This window comes from Delphinapterus leucas, chromosome 8 (assembly GCF_059928025.1).
Source record: "Delphinapterus leucas isolate spDelLeu-1000000601 "Yukka" chromosome 8, BTC_Dleu_Yukka2, whole genome shotgun sequence".
Classification (NCBI taxonomy): Eukaryota; Metazoa; Chordata; class Mammalia; order Artiodactyla; family Monodontidae; genus Delphinapterus; species Delphinapterus leucas.
Window position 1 is genome coordinate 2340264 of NC_143136.1, and position 20874 is coordinate 2361137.

A 20874-nucleotide genomic window follows, 5' to 3' on the forward strand; every position below is an offset into this window, starting at 1 on the left:
TCTGCTCAGCTGTCCCCGCGGTGTGTGCGCTCTCTGCCACCCACACCTGGGAGGCCTGTCACACGCCTGACCAGACCATCCGGTTGTGGCCAGAAGGAGGTGGGCAGAAAGGCAGAACCCGTTTCCCTTGGGAAGACGGTTCAGGATCTGTCTTTCAAAGGCGCTCAGCTTCACGTGTGAGGTACGGGGAGAACGCCTTCACTGGTGTCCTGCTCATGGACGGTCGGGCCACTGGGGCGTTCTAAGGCAAGTTCTGGGGGAGGAGTCACCACGCCATCTCGGGGGCCGGGGCATGGGGCCCCGATTCACTGTGGCTCTCCTGCTGCTCTGACCCTCAGGCGACGCCCGGGGCTGGACTCGGCGCTGTGGCCTGACGGCCTGGGCTCAGGGGGTCGGGTCTGGACCAGGAGGGAGCACTTCTCAGGGTTCGAGGGAGGGCGGGCCACTGGGAGCATTCCAGCCCAGAGCGCCGTGAGGTCCGGCCGGGGCTTCTCACGCCCACCGGTACTCTGGGTGGAGGAAGCCCCCTAGCCGCGGGGAGACGGGACAGGGCGGGCAAGGTGCTGCCGGGGTTGCTGCTGGGAACCTAAAGTTCGTGACGGGCCTGATTTGTAGGTTCCACCTTGAATTTCAGAAATGTGCTCTTCCTGAAACTTTAAATCCATCCATGGCCTTTGGACGTGGGGTCACATACCAACCTCCTGACCCCATCAAAGGAGCCTGGGAGGTTCCCGCCCGCCCGCCCACGGCGTGGCTTTCTCTTGCTGCGTGCTGTGCTGTCACCATGAAGGTCCAAGGAGAGAAGCCGCTGGTGTTCGGGCAGCGCAGGCCAAGTGCCCTGGGTCACCGGCCCAGCCTGCAGCAGGGAGGTGCCCGGGGCCCAAGCTCTCCAGACACAGAGGGCCTCGTGGGGGGCTCTGGGCCCACGCAGGGACACCCAGAGACAGCTGTGAGCCCTGCTCTCGTGCCACCCCTGGGACTCACCTCCCTCACCCCATCAGACGAAGCGGGGCTTCTCCAGTTCGCAAAGCGCAAGGACGCTCTCCCAGCGGGGTCAGGGTTACCTGGTGCCCAGTGGGGGTGGCCGAGTCCAGCCCTAGGACAGGTGTGTGCTTTCTGGAACAGCACTGCCGATGGCCGAGCTCAGGGGCGGACGGGGAGGGCTGGACCCCTGGCACGGAGGCCGAGAGTAGGACCCGCGGCCAGAGTCGCAGGCCCGCCTCCCTGTGAGGCACTGCCTGTGCGGCCACCTGCCCATGGCTGTCCACAGCCTGGGCTCACGATGAAAGAGGACGAGGCATTAAAAAAACAAACAAACAACCACAAGATCCAAGCACTGTGAACACAGGAGTTCCTTGATGCCCAAGCCCCATAGTGAGAGCCTGGCCGTCAGCGCTGGACAAGTGGGGACACGGGCCTGAGCTCACGGGCTCCCTGGCCATCCACTAGGACAGGCAGCTGGCTGGCAATGGGGGTGTGGGCAGTGGGCTCCGGTGGACGGGCACCCGGGATGGGTCCGTTTTCCCCTGACAACCTTTGTGTGTCATGGATGGTGTTCATTTTAACCTAAGTCACAGGTCCTGGATCCAAGGTCCTGGTGGCGTCTCTCCTTCCCGGTCGGCTGGTTAGCCACGCGCATGAGTATTCCCCAGCAAATACCCGTTTGCTTCCCAAAGCGTCCACGGCTTTTCACCTTTCCTCTCTTCGTTTAAAGCAATCTCCCCCATAAATTTTACCAGTAGAAGGCAACTGGTTTATATATTCAAACCATCCTGAAGCCTTTTGATTTTTAGAGCCGGTTATTTTAAAATAACAATAGAGAACCCGGCTTTCAACTAGGCTTGTTCCTGCACTTCTAGCAAGAAAATGTTCTTTTACTGAAACACATCAAAAAGCAGGACGCACTAGTTTTATCAAGGTCTCTTAAAAATCTTTTTAATGCCAGGAAGTTGGACGGCGCTTCACCCCTCTGCCCCGCGGCCTTTGATGATGCTGATACCGGGGCAGCCAGCTGCGGACGACGGCCTGTGCTGGGCGCGCCCGGCCCCGGAGCCGGCCGCCCGCGGGGGGACAGCAGAGGGGCCCCTGCGGGGCTGGGGCTGAAGGTCGGCCTTGCTTCCAGAGTCACTGTGTTGGATAGTTTGAGCTTCCAGCCGTTTGCAACCCTCGGTGACGGTGACAGTGAAATGTCACTTACTCAAAGTGCGTGGTCCGTGCAGACCTGCGGGGAGCCCGCTGGGCAGGGCCCAGGGAGGGGCCCTGGGCAGGTGGGTAGTCACTTCTGCCGTTACATGTCACCCCAAGGGGAGGTTTCTTTGGGGCCAGTTCTCTGTTTAATCGTGTGGCTTTTCAGGGATAAATGCCACCCTTTCATTCAGCCCAAGTTCACGATCAGTGGAGAAGGTCACGGGGGGGCCAGGTGACCCGCAGCCTTGGGGAAAAGGCTTTCACGCAGGAATGTCCCTCCTTTGTCACGTCGTCGTGCTCTGTGAGGGTGTGGAGGGCGGCAGCAGCATCTGTGTATGTGAGACGGGGGCCGCGGAGCCCGTGGTCCGCCTCCAGCCCACCAGGCTTCTCCTCCCTCATTCGCTCCAGCTCACTGGCGCACACCTCACCCAGTGGCTGCCTGCGGGGTGCACGGGCCCAGGTGCGTGGCCCAGGTGCGTGGCCCAGGTGAGGGCAGTGAGCCGCCTCCCCTCTCCGCCTAGTCTCCCAGACCCAAGCTCACCGATGTTCAGAAGCTGGGCCCGAGCCCCTGTCCTTAAAAGTCGAGGGAGCCGGGCCCACAGGGGGCTGGCCATCACGGTCACGGGGAGTAGGGGTGAGGCGCTGACCGCCCGGCCCAGCAGCAGGGCAGCTCCCAGGGCCGCTGAGCTCTGGCCCATGTCCCCGCTTGTCCAGCGCTGACGGCCGGGCTCTCACTATGGGGCTCGGGCATCAAGAAACTCCTGTGTTCACAGTGCTTGGCCCTTGTGGTTGGTTTTTTCTTTTTTTTCTTTTAATGCCTTGTTCTCTTTCAAGAGGATTTCAGCAGCGACAAAAATACCAGTGAGACTGACCTCGGGCCAGCAGTGGGCTGGCCGGAGGTCAGTGCAAGGACACAGAGGATGTTCTCTGCAGTGGGGGAGGGAACCCGGGCCTGTGTCCCCCTCAGCTATGGGGGCAGGGCTGACGCATCTCGGAAAGTGTCGTGAACATTTGGTTACTAGACTAAGTCAGCCGTGGCACCCAGCGGCTTCCCCGGAGCGTGACGACGGAGCAGGCTGCCCGCCACGCCAGTCGAGTTTCCAGGCCAGAGCCTGCGCTGCATCGGGGGTGTGGGCCGCCTGTCCCCTGGTTGGCTCCCCTGCCTCTCCCACAGGGCGGGCGCTCGCCCCTTGAGAAGCTGCCCTGCGCCCTCTGCAGGCGAGGGCCCCCCCCCCACCGGGAAGGGTGCCCACCTCACAGCAGCCCCCCTGCAGGGACAGAGGAGCTGAGGGGAAGGGCCTGAACCTGCCTCCCGAGCCCTGGGGATGTCGTCCTGGGCACACGCCCTCCACTGTCCGCTGAGTCTCAGACCTTTCACCTCTTATTGAAAGGAGTCACGACCTTTAGCCCCTTATGGTTTATTTTTGCTGTTTAAACACTGTGTTGAGAACCAACCTGACCAGTTCCATAAGCCTTTGCATTTTCACTAGAAGGGCTATGAGAACATGATGCCGACTGGTCCCAGATAATTGCCGAGTCTGGCAGTGTCACCAGATGCAGTTCAAAGTGCCGAGGCCGTGGAGCCTGAGCCGGCAGACGGGCACCGCACCCACCTCCCAGCCCTGCAGGAACCCCGAGGCGGGCGCCTCTAGGGGGAGGGTGTCACCGCTGGGCCCCGGCTGGCGCTGTGCTTCCTGAGTGCCCACGGGAGAGCTTGGGCTGGCGGGCATCTGGCGGGCACTGAAGCCACAGGGAGTGAGCAGGCGGGGCCCCCGGCCGCTCCCGAGGGGAGCCAGCAGGAAGGCTGGGACTGAGGCTGAGGGCAGAGGACTGGGGCGGAAGAGGAGGACCGGAAACGGACCTTGGGCAACAGCCCTGGTGAGACCGCGGAAACGGCCACAGAGAGGAGGGGAGATGCGGACGCGCAGGTAGGGACGGCCCACAGGTCCCGTCTGCTCTGACTCTCACGTGGGAGAGAGTTTGCAGGTACGTCTGTCCGGAGGGTCCGGGGACACAGAGGAGAGCAGGTCAGCAGAGCCGGCCTGTGGGCAGTGGGTGTGGGTCAGCTGGAGAGCTACAGGGGGCCCTGCTAGACATCTTCTCTCTCCTTAAGAAGAAAGGAGGGCAGGGGCACCTGCTGGAGTGGCAGGGGGCCTGAACCTGGAGCGGGGCTGTGAGATGAGGGAAAGTTACTGCTGGGCTGGGACGGCGTCTATGTGGCTGCCCCGAGGGGCTCTGAGGGGGCGATGGGGCGTGTGCACCTGAGGACAGGGCCCTGGGCCTACATCATCTCACAGTTTCCTGGCCGGCCCAGATACTCCCAGCAAAGTGGAGTTCTATGTATTCTGAAAAACACAAACTCTGGCCTAGCTTCCTCCAGGATATCCTAAGGACTGTTTTCTTTGGTGCTGTAACCTCGTGATTCTTCCCACTTGCGGTGTGGGCCCTTGTAAACTACAGAGCAGGAAACCATCTCCACACCTGCTACGACCAGCGAAGCCCCAGACGGTGTGTCCGATCCAGGGGTGCAGGGCTTTCTCGCCCTGGAGCTCGGACGTTCCCCCTGAGTGTTTTCTTGCCCACTTCCCCCGAGGCCGGCTTCTTAAAGGTTGAGCTTAGGATAAGCCTCCTTTCCAGTTTGCTTCTGACGTCCAACACACGACGTACACGTGCCACAGGGCGGCTGAGGGCTCCCTGTCTGTCGCTCGGGACACGACGTTGTCCACAGCCAGCCCCCTCTTCTCTCCCAGGGGAGGCCCTCGAAGGTTCCCCAGCTTGGCGCCTTCCAGACAAAGGCGGGCGTGCGAGGGCACACGGCCCGGGTCTCTGAGCTCAAGCGGCCTGGACCAGACTTCCCACCAGCTCCTTCTGGCCGAGCAGGGCTGCGGCCACCTGTTTGCTCTCCGTCTGGGGCTGCTGGACGCCTCTCTGTCCTTCAGATCTCCCCGCAAGCTGCCCGCCTCTGCTCCGCGTCACTCTGCGGCCCCCACCCCGCTCAGCGCGCCTAACCTCCTCTCCCCACCCCTTCCCTGCCATCTCCACTCGGGCCCCTGCATGAGCATCGCCCCCCACCCCCGCCCGCCCCGCAGACCCGGGACCCTGCTCTGTGTTTCCCACTAGAAAGACGCTCTGTGAGGCCGGCGGGAGGTTTGTCTGTTTTGTTCCCTGTTGGTTCTTACTGGCTGCTCAGTAATATCTATTAAATGAAAGAATAAAATCCCAGGCAATAGGGGATTTTGATATTTTGAGATGTGAATTCTCCCCGCTTCCCGGACATTTTGTTGTAAGTCAAGGCTGGGAGCGTGCGAAGCCCCGGGGCCGGCTGGAGACGAGGGGCCGCCGTGGAAATGCGAGGGGGCAGACGTGGGCTCGAGGTGCTCGCTGGACGTGACCGTGGCAGAGGGTGCTGGGAGGAGGGCCAGCCGCCAGCCGCGTGTGGGTCCTGCTGGGGACATGAGCCGTGGGGATTCCCGCCCAGGACGGGGAACAGCAGGACCTGGGTTTAATGTGAGAAAATTCCTGGTGCCACGCTCTGACACACCCCTCTGCCTCGAAGTGATAGGTGATTTTTGGAATGAGTTACTTTTTAAAGAATTGTTTTTTCTTAAAAGTGGTAAAACTAAAATTCTAGCAGACTGTTAGAGTTGGGCCATAACAGTCAGGACACAGCAAGTTAGGCTGCAGTGAGGACCCCGAACCTAAAAGGTGTGTTTTCTGCTCCAGCTCCGTGCCCGTGAGGGGCCTGGGCTCTGCCCCGCATCACCGTCAGCCTAGGGTGGCCAGGGCACTCGGGGACACTCCCGTCTTCACGGGGCTGCCCGGCAGTGGGGGCAGCAGGAGGCTTCATTCCTGAATCTGCTCTCTGGCCCCGGACTCACCGGGTCGTCTGAGAGTCACGCCCGTGCAGTCTCCTGGGACAGGAGGGCAGCTGCATCTCTGAGGCAGATCCTGGTGGAGGGACGGGTGGGTCCCACGTTTATGAGGTGGCATCAGGGTCTTTGTCCTGCGGGCCCTCAGCAGTGGAAGACGAACCTCAGCGACACGGTGTCTCACGTTTGATCCCTGCCAGTCTGCAGGGTGGCACGGCACCAGGTGTGGTAGAGGATCGCGTCCTCATGCCCTGGAGGCCAAGCACCTTTTCACATGTCTCTTGACCACCCAGCCTTTCTCTTTGTGTCTTTTGCCCATTTTTCTATTAGACCATCTTTTTCCAATTTATTCTTGGGGGGAGGAATTGGATGGATGGGTGGATGGATGGGCAGATGGACCCATGGACGTTGGGAGTCCCCTCTTTTTCTCTTCTCTGGAAGAGTGAGTGTAGGATCAGAATAATCTGTTCCTTGACTGGGAGGGCTCTCCTGTGGATGAAAATTTTAAGTGGCTGATTCAGTCATTTTTGATCCCTTCTTGAATTAATTTTGGAAAGTTACATTTTACCGGGAATTTTTTCCACATCAGCCACGTTTTCAGAATTATTGGCAGAATTAATATTGTTCTCTCACTGTCTTTCATCTCTGCTCTTCCTGTAGTTGTGGTGCTTCTTATCCTAGTGTGTTATTTGTTCCCCTCTTTAGTATTCTTGATCCGCCCTGCCAGAGCTTGTCGATTTAATTAGTCATTTCAAAGAATCAACTTTCAGCTACAGTATCTTTTTTTCTTTCAAAATGTATTTCTGCCCCTTTCTGTGTATTTTCTTATCTTCTTTCTCTGGGGCTGCTCTGTTCTTGTGCTCATTTCTTAAATTCAGTTCTTAGTTCTCAGTCTTGTTTTCCAATATGTACCTTGAAGGTTATAAATGTCCCCCAGCACCGTGTTTAGCTGCATCTCACACACTGTGATGTGTGGCATTTTCATTATTTTTTATTTCTATGCATTTCATAATTTCTATTATGATTTCTTCTTTGACCCACGATGGGTGTGTTTACAATGTCCAGCCATAGGGCTCGTGACTCTCTTTTTTGTTTCCAGTATCTAACAAATGGCACTGTGCTAAGAAAAGGTGGTCTGGGTGGCAGGTATCCTTTGTGGAGACTTGCCTCATGGGCTAGTACATGGTCAGTCTGTGTAGACGCGTGTAGACGCTTCCACATCCGTTTGAAGTGACGTGTCCCCCGTCTGTTTTACAGAGTGTTCCATTTATTCCCACGAAACCACCCTTGCTAACTGTGCTGTTCATGTTTTGGTTTTCCCTATTGATTTTTGTCCGCTTGTCTGCGTGATCTAAGAAAGACCTGTCAAAATCTCCTACTAGGATGGTACATTCATCCATCTCTCCTTTTAGTTCTGTCCATTTTCACTTCATACGTTTGAAAGCAGTTTTACTAAATATATACAAATTTTAAATCTTGTATCCTTTTGATGAGCTGAAATTTTTATCATCGTGTAGTGACCTTCTTTATGTCCGGTTATGGTTTTTTTCCTGAAGTCTGTTGTACCAAACACGTAAGGTGGTGCACCGGCCTCCTCTTTATCGGGTGTGCCTGACGTGTGGTTTTTAGCCTTCTTCCAATGTTCCAGGTGTGTCCTTTGGCAAATAGCACAAGGCTGGATTCCACTGTCACGTGTCGCATCCTGTCCAACCGTCTGTGTTTTACATGCACCTGAGGATGGTGCCTCTGTTAGTCACGGAAAATCCTCGGCTGTCGGCACCGTTCGTTACCCACCCCCCAGTCTCGTGGGGACATTGACCTTCTGTCCCTTGTCTCTGGGCTGCGTTCAGGCTCATTTCTTCAGTTGTTGCTTCCAGGTTACCAGTTTTCTCTCCAGCTCGTCTCACTGTGTTCCTGATTTCTAGGAAATTATGTTTTCATTTCTAGAAGTTCCATTTGGCTTTCTCTCAAATATTCCGTTTCAGTTTCAGTGACCTCTGGTCCTTTCACCATTCAGTAGTATCTTATTTTTATTTTTAATATATTAAACATGCTTACTTTATAGTTTAAAGCTGATCATTTCAATAATTATGGTCTTGGAGGATCTAAATCGTCATTTTTTTAAAAAAATTTTCACTTGGGGATACTTTCAGATTTACAGGAATGTTGCAGAGCTGCACACGTGTCCCTGCAGACCCCTCAAATAATCCCCTCTGTTATTGCGGTCTTACTCAGCATGGGGCGTTTCTCACAACTGAGAAACCAACCCTGGCACATTACCGTTAAGTAAACTCCAGGACGGAGGGGGCTTTCACTCATTTTCCCCTTTTTCTGTTTCAGGGTCCTTCTCCTTAGTCCCCTCTGGGCCATGACAGTTTCTCAATCTTCTGTTATTCTTGGAGGCAGGCTGGCCTCTGTTTGGAGGCAGCCTGGCCAGGTGTTTTGTAGAATGTCTGATTCTCTCCCTCGTGACTGGACTGGAGCGAGGAGCTGGAGGAGGAAGACCCCGTGGTCGGGCGCCCTTCCCATCCACGTGGTGCCGTCCATGTGGTTCACCTCCACTGGAGCTGACATGGGCGCTGAGTTAGAGTGTGCTGGTCAGGCGTCTGCAGCGAGCTTCCATGTTTCCTCTTCCCACGTGGACTCTTCGATGGACATCACACAGCTCAGCTCGGACAGGAGGGGGCAGGGTGGCAGGTGGCAGGCTCCACCTCGCAGAGACAGGGTGTGCACATAAATTATTTGGAATCCCTCTTAAGGAAGATGCATCTCTTCTCGCTGTTTGTTTGTTTACTCAGTCACTTATCACGCCAGTATGGACTAGTGGATATTAATTTTACATTCTGAGATATAATTCAATACCTGTACGTACTTCATTTCCCCTTGGCCCCGCGTGTGTCCCTTTGACACGACCGCTGTTTTGTCTTTGAGCGCGTCCTTCCCTACCCTCTGTGTTCAGGGTGCTCCAGGCTCACCCTGCATCTTCCCCGCCCCAGCCCTGGAGCAAGCCATTTCTCCAAGGAGCCTGGTTCCTTTTATTGGAGAGAGGTATTAGAGACCTTGTCTGTTCTTCCTGACCCAAGTTCATGCTCGCTTACTTGTGTGTCTTGTGATTTTTGTGATTGGGAATCCATGCTTCCTAGAAGTGAACTGGCAGTGCTAACTGGCGGCCTGGCTTGGGGATACACGCGTCCCTCGAGCACTGGTGGGGCCTGTGGTCCGTGCGCGCCTGCTCTGTCCACTCATCCTTGGCGGGGCGGTGGTCATCACGGCCAGGCGTGCACAGCCCAGGACCTGTCCCCCGTTATCTGACCTCCCCGGGTATCCCCAGCTTTGTCCCAGAACCCAGCAGGTCTCCCCCAGTTTTGTAGGCTTGTCTGGTTGTTTACACTGTTACCGTATTTGTGAGCTATTTCCTCCCACGTTTTGGGCGGTTCTGTGGCTGCTGACAGGCGGGCGCGGGCGTGCCTTCTGACAACCTCTGCTGCGGGACTCGAGGAGGAACTCGGAGCCTAGGTCCCCTCGCTGAGATGCTGCGCGCTCCCTTCCGCTTACCTTTTTCCCCATTATTGGAAGAAAACCCTGAATGGGGGATATTCAAGCACTATTAGTAAAACCCTTATTTATAGGGGATATGAAACTGATATCTCCAGAAAGTAATAATGCGTCCCCTGATGTTACGCTGTGGTATCAACAGTGGAGGCCAAGTTGCTGCCTTTCTGTACCAGGCACTTGTGGACACCATCCGTCGTTCTGCTCACAGAGGAACCCGCAAATATACCTGATAGCCTCCTAAGAAAAATACCTTAAGGAAAATAAATCTATTTTTGTAAAAAATTTCTATAATAAATGCCAAAACCACATTTGGCTTCTTAAAGCTGTTTTACTCAGTTAGCAAGTACACTTTAGAAAGACGCTGACTCTGGACATCCCATCTTAACACACACGGGGATTATATTGATACTAATTCAGTATGTATTCTTCTTTTTTTCTCCAGCTTGATCCTCTCCCAGAAAAGGTTTTACAGCAGAGACCCAATGCGAATGCTGTCCGGTCGATGGAGAAGGTCATTGAAATCCACAGTAAGTGGCCTGGTCCGGTGCTCAGCTGGGAGACCCTCCTGGGGGAGAGACCCAAAGGAGGAGGGAGGACTCCGTGGCCCCATCTCCCACCCCTGGCCTTCTGTCTCTCTCACTGCCAGCTGCTTCCCCAGGCCGACATGACAGGGACTTGCGTTCAGCTAGAATGCAACGAGCTGGCAGAGACTCTTCGTTTTACCCCCATTCATTTCCCCACAACCTGCTACAGTCATGTCATCGGCTCCGCTTTAGGGGGTGAAAGAACTGAGGCCCAAGGAGTCTGTGAGGTCACTTGCTCTGGGTCCCCAGCTGGCAGGGCTGGGACTTGCGTGTGAGCCTGTGTCCTCGGGTCTGGCCTCTACCCCTGGACCAGAGGATCCCACCCCATAGCTCAGAGACGCTCAGCCCGCAAAGACCCAGCACCGGGTGCAGCCCCCTTCCCAGCCAGTCACTCGGGGTGACCCAGTCGTCAGACTGTCTGTGTGGGTGGGTGGAAGCCAGGTTTTCCCTGCTGCGGCCTCAAGCTCCGGGCCTCGGGGTCATTCCCCCCCAGCCTCCCCAATGGGGGGAGAGGCTGCCTGGACCCCCGGCCCTCCCAGCACTGCCCCCCCGCCCCCATCATCTCGGTGGCTCCAGGTAGGAGTTGGGAAGTGCCCCCCGGCCAGTCACAGCACCCCGCGGGAGGGGCCCTCCTGGGAGGCTGCCCCCCATCCCAGACGTGCTGCCTCTGGAGGGCTTGGGTCTGCGGGCCACGCAGAAGCTTTTCCGAAGAGCCCCAGCCTCTGTGAGTTTGTAACCAGGTGATTCCCTGGCTTCTGTCTCTGGAGAGAGTGGTGCTTTAAAGTCGCCAGTGACGGGTTCTGCTTGAGCACCTCGGCGCGGGAGGCTGCTGGCCGGCCCCATAAGCGAGTAACCGTGCCCTCCCGCAGGCCAGTACTGGCGCTCCCTGCAGAGGCTCGCCTCCACCGCCGGCTACTCTCTGGTTGAGGCCCAGAAGTGCGAGAACGAAGAGGCTGAGACTGTCACTGCCATGGCCTCGCTGTCTGTGGGCGTGAAGGCCCCCGAGAAGAGGTGAGCGTGGGCACCGCCCTGCCGTGAGCGCTGACGTGGTCTGCGGACCCCCCAGGTCTTTGCTCCTGGGCGCCATCAGATGCACGTGGTTTCTCCCCATAGGCCCTGCCAAGCTCAGCAGGGCCGGGAGGGAAGGAGGGAGGGCGGGCAGGTGTCCCCACCCTAGTCCAGGACTGGATGGCATGGCCACCTCTCTCCAGAGCGCAAGACCCTCAGAAACACTCGAAGGGCATCTGGACCCAGAACACTTACCGTGGCGGGGGTAGCTAGGAGTCAAGGGGGGGGCAGCGGGGTGGCAGCAGCCCTGATGGGTGGGGATCTCCGCCCACCCACCGTCTGCTCTTCTCCACTGCCATGCACCTGCACCCTCCCCTCCCCTCCTTCCCCTCCCCCCTCCCCCTTCCTTCCCCTCCCCCCTCCCCCTTCCTTCCCCCCCCCCCTCCCCCTCCCCGGGCCGCCCCACAGGCCCGACGAGGAGCCCATGGAAGAGGAGCCCCCCCTGTAGGTGCGCCCGAGGCTGCGGTTCTCTTGTTCGTTTGTCTCCGTCTTGAAGCTCCGCCAAGAAAAGTTGCTGTCGCTCTGCGTCCTGCCACGGCCTTCTCCGAGCCCCGCAGGTGCAGCGGGGCCGGCGGCAGCGGGCGGCCCTCTGCCTGCCAGGACCCGGACAGATGCCGGGACGCGCGGACACAGGGACACGCGGAAACAGGCGCTCTGGGCTCCCCAGGGAAGCCGCAGAGGAAGGAAGCCTGTGGTGGCTCGGGGCAGAGCTGCTGATCTAGCCGACACGAGAAAAAGAAAATGAAAATCAAAGCTCTCACGACACAAAGCAAACTTGATTAAAACTGGTGCTTACGGTTTGGTGATTCCCCACAATTCCACAGTCTCCGTGTAAACCACTCAACTCATCCTGTAGCTTATTTCTTTTTAAGAGAAAGTCGCCATGGCTCTGGCCGGCCTCCGAACACCGCGGTGCACAGTGGGGTGGGGCACAGAGTGGGCGAGCGTTTAAGGAGAAAAACTGGACGAGACAGAAACGTGAGCCCGCGGGAGCTGGCTTTGGTTTCTCAAAGCCGGTGGAAGATGCGCGTTTGTGCCTTTCTTTTTATTGCTCTGATGGATTTTTGTGGCTGGGTTTTCTGAAGTCTGAGGAACAATGCCTTAAGAAAAAATAAACAGCAAGAGTCGGTGGGACAGTTCCCTGTGGCCGGTGGGACCAGAGGCCGGTGCGTGCTGGCCGGGCCCTCCGCGAGCAGCCCGGCCATGGCCAGCAGCTCCGGAGGGCTGAGGTCCTGCCACCCTGTTTCACTTTATTGCTGTTGAAAAATGGAGGTAGTTCCAAAAAAGTGGCAAATACTGTTGGGGGTTTTGAAGTCCAACAAATTTTAAATGAATCCAAAGTGTTCTTTTCTCGTACATCATATAACAATTGAGCATCTCCATTTGGTTGTGAAGCATGTCCTAGGCACACTTTCAGTGTTACGATCGGAATGCTTTTTATTAAAAGCAAGTAGCATGAAGTATTGCTTAAATTTTAGGTATAAATAAATATATATATGTATAATATATATTCCAATGTATTCCAAGCTAAGAAACTTGATTCTTATGAAATCTTGATAAAATATTTATAATGCATTTATAGAAAAAGTATATATATATAATAAATGCAAATTGTAAAGGTCCCTGGCGAATGAACGACTTGTGAATTAGCTATCAAGGTGCTTATGGAAAGGGATCTAGTTTGAAGCTCATGTATTTCTGAACTCCAGATTGGAGAGCTTTCAATCACACATTCGCCACGGGGCAACTACCCTGCAAGATTGTACTTTCATTTTAATTATTTTCTGACCCAGCCCCTTCCCAGTCCAAGCCTCCATGCACATGTGTACCTAATGAGTTTTTATAGCAAAGAATATAAATTTGCTGTTGATTTTGTATGAATTTTTCACAGAAAGATCCTGAATAAGCATTGTTTTGTGAATTTTACATTTTTGCTCACCATTTAGCGGTTTTCTGAATGGTAATAACATCTAAACTTCTTCCTTTCTGAATTTTTGCTTGTACATTTCTTTTTAACTTTGGAAGGTGTTTTCTTTCTTTATTATTTTCGTTCTGTTTATTTTTGTACAGTGAGCACAGAGTTTATTTTCAGAGTGAGCACCAAATGTGCAGCAGGGTCTGAGGTCTGCTCCCCTGGCCCCGTCCCTCGGCTGGACATAGAGTGCAGGGCCCTTCTTGCCGTCTGCGCATTGTGGGCCCGGGAGGGGGCGGGAATCATCGCAGCGCTGAGTTGGGGGGGCTTGCCAGACACCGTGGGCCGTCAGCATTCTCAAAGCTTTTGTTTAAACTTCTCTGACCACATGGTCAGGATAGAATTTTCATTTCACTTTTCCAAAGACCTTGTAAGCATGTCAGCAATGTGTGGGGCTGGGGGGCCCCAGCACCCATTCTGGGTTCTTCTGCTGCAGCCACATGGTAGGGCCCCGGCCGGGAGGCCTGGATCTTGGCGCCTGTGGCTGCAGGGAGCCTGGGCCCGTAGGGACGGCAGACTCCTGACCGGGACAGCCAGCCTTTGCTCTTTTTTTTTTTTCTTTGACAGTAACTGAAAGTCACTTTTTACTGGTAACTTATTTTCCAGCACCTGAAGCCACCAAGTGTCATTCCAAAGTGTACGTCAGGTTCTGAGTTGAGGGAGTGCAGAACAGCTTGCCCACAGCCGGGAGCCCCCAGCCAAGTCTCAAGTTTGGCAACGTTTACAGGGTAGCTTCTGAAAGAGACTCTGACGCAGCCAGACTTGGACCAAGAGAATCCAGATTCTTGGACTGGCTTGGTCACCACCGGCTGCTGTTGGGCAGACTTGGGACAGTGGTTGAGAGCGGGACAGGAAGGCCTTGGGACACGTCTGATGTTCTCTCCCCTCCTGGCCTTTTGCCCTGAGGCCCAAGTTGGCAGGGGGTGCTGGAGCGTGCGGGCAGCTGGATCCACCCAGCGGCCACAGCGGTGGCAGGGCCCAGCCGGCCGGCTTTTCTGGCCTTCTCGGCCCCCTTTTACTGCGGGGACCCCCCCCGCCCCCGCTGCCTGCCCACTTCCCACCAGCCGTGGCTCCTGGGGAGGAACACCTCATCTGGCATTCTTTACAGGTGGTGGGTAACACGGACCCTGGTGGCCAAGTTATCTTTGGGGGGATTTACTTCTAATCTCATTCAACAGAGACCTCCTCTGCAGAAGGCCCGGTAGGGGGAACGTTGTCACTTGTCAGCTCACTCCAGCTTCACAGGCGTGCTTAAAGCAGTACCGTGTAGCCTTTTCTTTTCTTTAAAGACACAGCCCTTCTCGACGGCCAGCCGTCCAGGGCAGATGGCGGAGGGCCCACCTGGGGTGCCCGCAGGCCCACCGCCTCAGGGAGGGCCCCTCACACCTTCCCTCTGTGGTCCCTGGACCTCTGGCCTTTTTGTTCCTTTGCAGAGGCCTTGGGGGCACTGGCCGGAGGTCAGCAAGTGAGCACTTTATATCCCTTTGCGGGAAACCCCGTGATGCCCCGGGACTCGTGGTGTCACCCTGCCTTTGGGCCTTCCAGCTGCGCCACGCGGCGCCCAAGCCCCACCAGCAGGCGGCCGTCCCTGGGCTGCGCCCGAGCCCCTGGGACTGGCCGCCCCTCCGGTTCTGAAGGGCCACTTTGTCAAAGTGTTTGGGTTTTTCTTTACTTCTTTTCAAAGTTTGTTTCCAGAGGAAGGACCGTTTTGTACTGGTCTGATTTTTGCAGCATTGCAATGGAATTCCTTGTTTTTAATTTTCGATCAGAACATTCCTTCTCTCCTGGTCACAGCCATGCGTTCATTCCATTCTTCTTTTTGTAGACTTTTGGGCCCACGTGTTTTATGGGTATTGATACATATATAAATATATATATATAAATACATATGAATATATTTTTTTAAGTTTCCTACACCGAGGTTGCATGGGCTGTTACGAGCGGCATGTCTTTATATTGTATACGGATTTTGCACGCCAAACGCGGCAGCTTGGGGAAGAAGAGAAATGCCTTTTTGTTCCCCTCCCATGACATTTGCAGACACAAAAGATGGGGATTTTTCTGTAAAACGAAACAAAACCTTGAAGGAGAGTGAGGGAGGGGGGAACGTTTGCATCTTATTGAACTTATTCTTAAGAAATTGTACTTTTTAATGTAAGAAAAATAAAAAGGACTACTTAAACATTTGTCATATTAAGAAAAAAGTTTATCTAGCACTTGTGACATACCAATAATAGAGTTTATTGTATTTATGTGGAAACAGTGTTTTAGGGAAACTACGCAGAATTCAAAGTGAACTGCCTGTCTCTCTCGGGTTGATTTAGAGGGATTTGTTCTGTTTGGTTTCTTCCCCTCTCTCCTTGCTCAGGGCAAGGCGAGCGCCGCTCCCCCCCCCCCAGCCCTGGTGGCCGTCGGTTCTGCTGGGGAACCCGAGGCCCCAGCGGCCGTTTCCGCACAGCCGTGCCGACTTTTCCTGACTTGTAGGTCACGTATGGCTAAGATTTCACTTTAAACTCAGCAGTCGTGAACTTTGCTGCACTGTGGTTTAAAGTCATACTTTGCATCGAGAGGAAACCATTTCTTCCTCGTAATGAAGCAGAGCTTTCCCAGCTCAGCTCACTCTGTCTTTGACACGATTAAAAGCCTCCTATTGAAGGAAAAAGAAAGACAGTTTGTTTGTTTCTGTTGTTGTTCTGGTGTGTGTGCTCCACAGTGGAGGCGCTATTTTCCAATTTACAAGAGTGACAAGCATGTCACCATGTAGACATTCTACAGGAGGGGGTTGGCCCTATTCACCCAAGAGCTCCTCACGGTGTTGTGGAAAACGCAGTGGTGACGACTTCCTGTCCCACCCGACGCCCGTTCGCGCTAATGCAGGCGCCGCGCTGGTAGCAGAGACCTGTCTCATCTGTAACTTAATCAGTTCTCTGATTGTCTGGACCTCCCAGTGGTTCTTTCCTTTGCTCAGTGGAGTTGGAGGTTTTGTTCTTGGTTTTCTCATTCTTGTTTCCTTCTCTGTGGGTGGATTTTCACCGACTGAGGTGTCCTCCCCTGACGGCCGACTCCACTTCACCCGGAGTCCAGTGTTTGTACCTCATCATGCGACTTGTTACTCTTGTGGTGTAAATAAAGAGCATTAATTGCCCTCCCACCTGTGGTTTCTGCCGTGTGCTCTCATCCTCGCTGGCTCTGTGCCGGGGACCCCGGGGGGTGGCTCCTGGGACCCAGCCCATCTGCAGCCCTGTCACCCTCCACCCGTACAGATGGCCTACAGGAGTGTCTTCACTTAAATGTCCAATAATTCAAGTCCTTGCACTATTTTCTCCCCAAAATCCTGGTGTGGAAATGACCTCGTAGGTGAACGAGGCTGAAGGGAAGGGACCAGAGGCCCGGCCTCCCCACAGCCGGACACTCTCTCCCTGAGGCCGTGAGTCAGCAAACACGGCCCCCAGCAACACTGCCACCCCCAGGTGACCACCGTACTTCCCCGGTGGTCACACCCCTTCCCAGGCCCCCACGTCCAGTGACTAATAATGGGGGTGGGGGGGGGCTAAGGGTCCAGCCCCCTTGGCCCAACTCAGGGGCCCCTCTAGCTACTCCTGGTGGGGTCGGCCTGCCCCCCAGCTGGACTCTCCCTCTGTCAAGTCCTGTTCCCTTCCTCTCCTTTCTCAGCTGTTGACCCCAAGGACACGCCTTGAAAAGCACAGTGCTCACCAGACTCCACCCAGGGTCTGCTTTCTGGGAACCCAGCCTGCAATACCCAGGGGCCTCTGACCCCCTTGCCTGAGCCCCAGGGTGAGGCCTGTGGAGCACAGCCACCTCCAGACACAAGCAGAGCTGCCCCAGGCAAGAAACTAGGAGTTGGAGTCAATGAGTTGGGGGTATTTGTTATGCAGTATCATTGCAGCAATAGCTGACTGATGCAGGCAATGTGAAGAGACAGGAAGCTCCAATGTAACTTGAGCCCTTTCATGCTTAAGTTGATTTTTATGAGGATATATTTATTAATTTACCCCAAATGAGAGGATCTTATTCTAACAGGAATTATCTTTTTTAAAACAGACGCAAATGAAAAGAAATCTTGAAAGTGTTTCCAGCTCTAGGGCAAGGAGATTCCTGAGGGCAGCTTTTCTTCAGTTTTATCACACTGTAGGTTTTTTGCAACATATCTTTTGGATCATTTTATCTGAAAATTATTTTTTAATGTGTGTTATAAAGCACTGATATTTTTTGCCTTTTGAAAGCATTAAATACCTCGACCACATTGAGGAGAGAAAACAACATACGTCACATGTGGCACATGGTCACATTTTGCCGTAAACGTCACAAATAGACATGGAGGATGAAGGTCAGCCCAGTATGCTCTTCCCTTCCTTTCCCTTCCCTTCCCTTCCCTTCCCTCCCCAGAGTAAACGCTTCCCTGAAACTGGTGTGTGGACATCTTGTCCATGTTTTTGCATCTTTGCTGCATAATTTTATCTCCATAAAAGTAGAAGTTAGTGCATATGGTGCAAGTATTTACTGTAAATGCCTTTTTCATCCCATAGTGTGTTATTGGGACTCAACTCCTCTGTGCACACACCTCTAGGGCATTCATTACAAGGGCCATGTGCTATTTCGTTACATGACTGTCCCCCACATGCACAACCCAGCCCTCTTGACGTGACAGGCATGTAAGCTGCCGCTGGCTTTTCTCCTCCACAAATTACACTGCACTGGGTATCGATGGGGGCTGTCTCTCCAAGAGGAGTTGCTGGCCCTGCATGGTATCAGCTCTGTTAAATCAGAACAGTCACTCCCCAAAGCGGTTTACTGATTTTCACTCCCACCAGCATGGATTGGATCAGAAGTTTGGCCAAATAGAGAGCAGCAGGAAGAAGAGTACTGAGACCCTATGTGTCCCCCACCTATTCATTCACTACAAACACTCCCACATCCGTGTAGGCTGCACCTCTCCTCCCAAACAGGGCGACTTGGAAGCAAATCCCGACAGCACATCTCCCACCTGTATATATTTCAGTAGACATCCCTCGAAGATAAGGACTGTTTTCTTAAACAGGACACAATATACCACATCCTGCTTCAAAAATGGACCGTTCCTTAATGTCGTCAGATATCCAGTCAAAGTTGAAGCTCCTCCAACTGTCTCATTTTTTGTTTCGTTTCCTTGCTTGTTTTTTACGGTTGGTTACAGTGCTTACAGGAAAAAAGTAAAAGCACTGAAAGGTTACAGTTACAAAATGAAAAATTTCCCATTCAGTACCTCACTCATACTGAATATTTTAAGCAATGTTTAAAGGGTAATATTATGTGGCTTAAATAAATGTATAAGACTTGAAGTTTAATTTTAAAACGCACTTAATATTCCTGTTTAAAATACACCCTTTGATGTGTTAAACTACGTTGGTTTGAATTTAAAAGTAACATTTTATTTCTCTGCTGGTAGTGCAAGCTCCAGTTTGGAAAACGGGGATGAAACTGTGCATTTTGATTCATGCAAGTATTGGGATTTGTGCACAAAAACTAAAATGGGTGCAAAGTTCCCAGTTTCTTAGGCCAATTAAAATCCCTTTATCTGATATTTGAGTGTATAAAAAAAACTGGGGTTTGCAACCAAATCGTTTTCTAATCTAAATACTCAGCGTCTTTTAAATCTGATTCTCGTGAAACACAGCTAATATTTCAAGTTAAAAAGACCAAGAAAGTTGGCACACTTAAACCTTTTGGGTGCACTTTTAGGGTGTTATATTTCCTGACACATCCTTAATAGCAACAAGAATTCAGTCACCCTCTGAAATCAGAGTTGGGACTTCAGGCTAATGAAGTTTTGGGGGTTTTTTTTGAATTTTTGAATTTATTTTTTTATACAGCAGGTTTTTATTAGTTATCCATTTTATACATATTAGTGTATACATGTCAATCCCAATCTCCCAATTCATCCCACCACCACCCCCGACCACAGCCACTTTCCCCCCTTGGTGTCCATACGTTTGTTCTCTACATCTGTGTCTCTGTTTATGCCCTGCAAACCAGTTCATCTGTACCATTTTTCTAGGTTCCACATATATGTGTTAATATACGATATTTGTTTTTGTCTTTCTGACTTACTTCACTCTGTATGACAGTCTATAGATCCATCCACGTCTCTACAAATGACCCAATTAATAAAGGCCACTTGGAGATGAAACAAAGGCGAGTAACCGACAGTCGAATACATGACAAAGTGATACATGACGACACAGCTAATCTCTGCATGGGTGGATCCCTGGGGATCTACCACATCCACTAGTAACTTGCAGAGCCTGAGGCAAGAGTCCAAATGGAGACTCACATGTGTGAGTTGAGGTTATAAATCAAGTTCCAAAGGTATTCAGTAAAAATATCTTCTCCCCCCCCAACCCCCTTCTTGACAAGTACACTTCCCGCAAGACCTGGGAGGCCAGGTTAGAGGTGGCATTTTTAGACCCCCAGAAGCGCTGCTGCCCACATCGCCCTGTTCTCCCCTCCCTGCATCCCTGCTGGCCGGGGCGGGATATGGCAGGTGGCACTGGGCCAGCCCACACCTCTCCCAGGTGCTTCTAGGCGCTTCCAGGGCCTGCCCCAGAGCCCAGAATGGCTCCTTGGGACACTTCCCGGGCATCGCCCACACCATTTCTGCTTAATCCCCGGGGCCAGAAGGTGGCTGCCCCCAGCTGCAAGGTAGGCTGGGAAGTGCAGTCTTCCCTGCAGGTGAACCTGGAAAGGCGGGCTCTGTTTTTACAGGAGGGAGAAGGGGTGTTGACAGACACTGCACCTCTGCCACGGAGCCCAGGCCAGTCTCCATAAACCTCGCCAGGACCACCGTACCCTCGACCTCATGGCACTGGGGGCTTTTCTACAAGGTTAGTATCTCTACCTGAAAGACCTCTGTGTCGGTGGAAAAGTACGAGGTCAGGTGTGGGGCCGCTGGGGGCTGCGTGGGCACAGCCCACCAAGGACAACAGGAGGGCGGCTGTCACCACCGTGCCCTAACAAATCGGAGGCGCTCACCCTTTCCGGAATCACTCCGGCGTGTTCCATCCCCAGAAGAGGACGTGGCACCCAATACTGATGGGCAGAGAGGTACTCAGACCCTAAAGGAAGCCACCAGGTGATGCCAGGCCAAGAGCTAGGGCTGTGGGCTCCTGCTGGCCAGGGACTGGGGACTCGAGGACGAGATGGAGCAGGACGGAAAGGCTCCTGGGAATTTGCTCACGTGGAGCAATGATGCCGATGGATGCTGCTTAGACCAAATCACCACAGAAACACAAAGGGCGTTTCAAAGAGCCGTTAGACCAGGGCTCTCCAGAGTCATCACCGATGAAGAAGAATCATCCAGAGCATGGGAATCGTTGACTCTCACACGGTTTCAGGGTGATGTGCTGACGAAGAGGCAACACAAAAGGGATCTACACCCCCGTCTGTGTTTCGACCCCCGCGGGGCTGGTGGGGAGGAGAAGCCGCCAGCCTGGGAGGGGGAAGTGAGTGAGGGGCAGTGGCCAGGCGTGTGGTTAGAGACCAGGAGAGGCTTAGAGAGGAGCCATGGGCGGTCACTGTATTTTCTGTCTGCTCTCACTCCGGGTCCCATCGTGAAAGTGGGTTAGCCAGGGCCACGTCTGGC

The 20874-nt window shown here is 53.8% G+C and overlaps 1 protein-coding gene across 3 annotated transcripts in view; it reads left to right on the forward strand.

The window, feature by feature from the left end:
- HDAC4 (histone deacetylase 4) overlaps window positions 1–16386 on the forward strand; it is a 284717-nt gene extending 268331 nt beyond the window's left edge. For all 3 annotated transcript variants that reach the window (XM_089916114.1, XM_089916117.1, XM_089916115.1), the window contains exons 25-27: window positions 10054–10138; window positions 11065–11206; window positions 11672–16386. In XM_089916114.1, the coding sequence (XP_089772240.1) occupies window positions 10054–10138; window positions 11065–11206; window positions 11672–11711 (267 nt within the window). In that variant the 3' untranslated portion in view covers window positions 11712–16386. The remainder of the gene's footprint in view (window positions 1–10053; window positions 10139–11064; window positions 11207–11671) is intronic.
- The last annotated feature ends 4488 nt before the right edge of the window (window positions 16387–20874 follow it).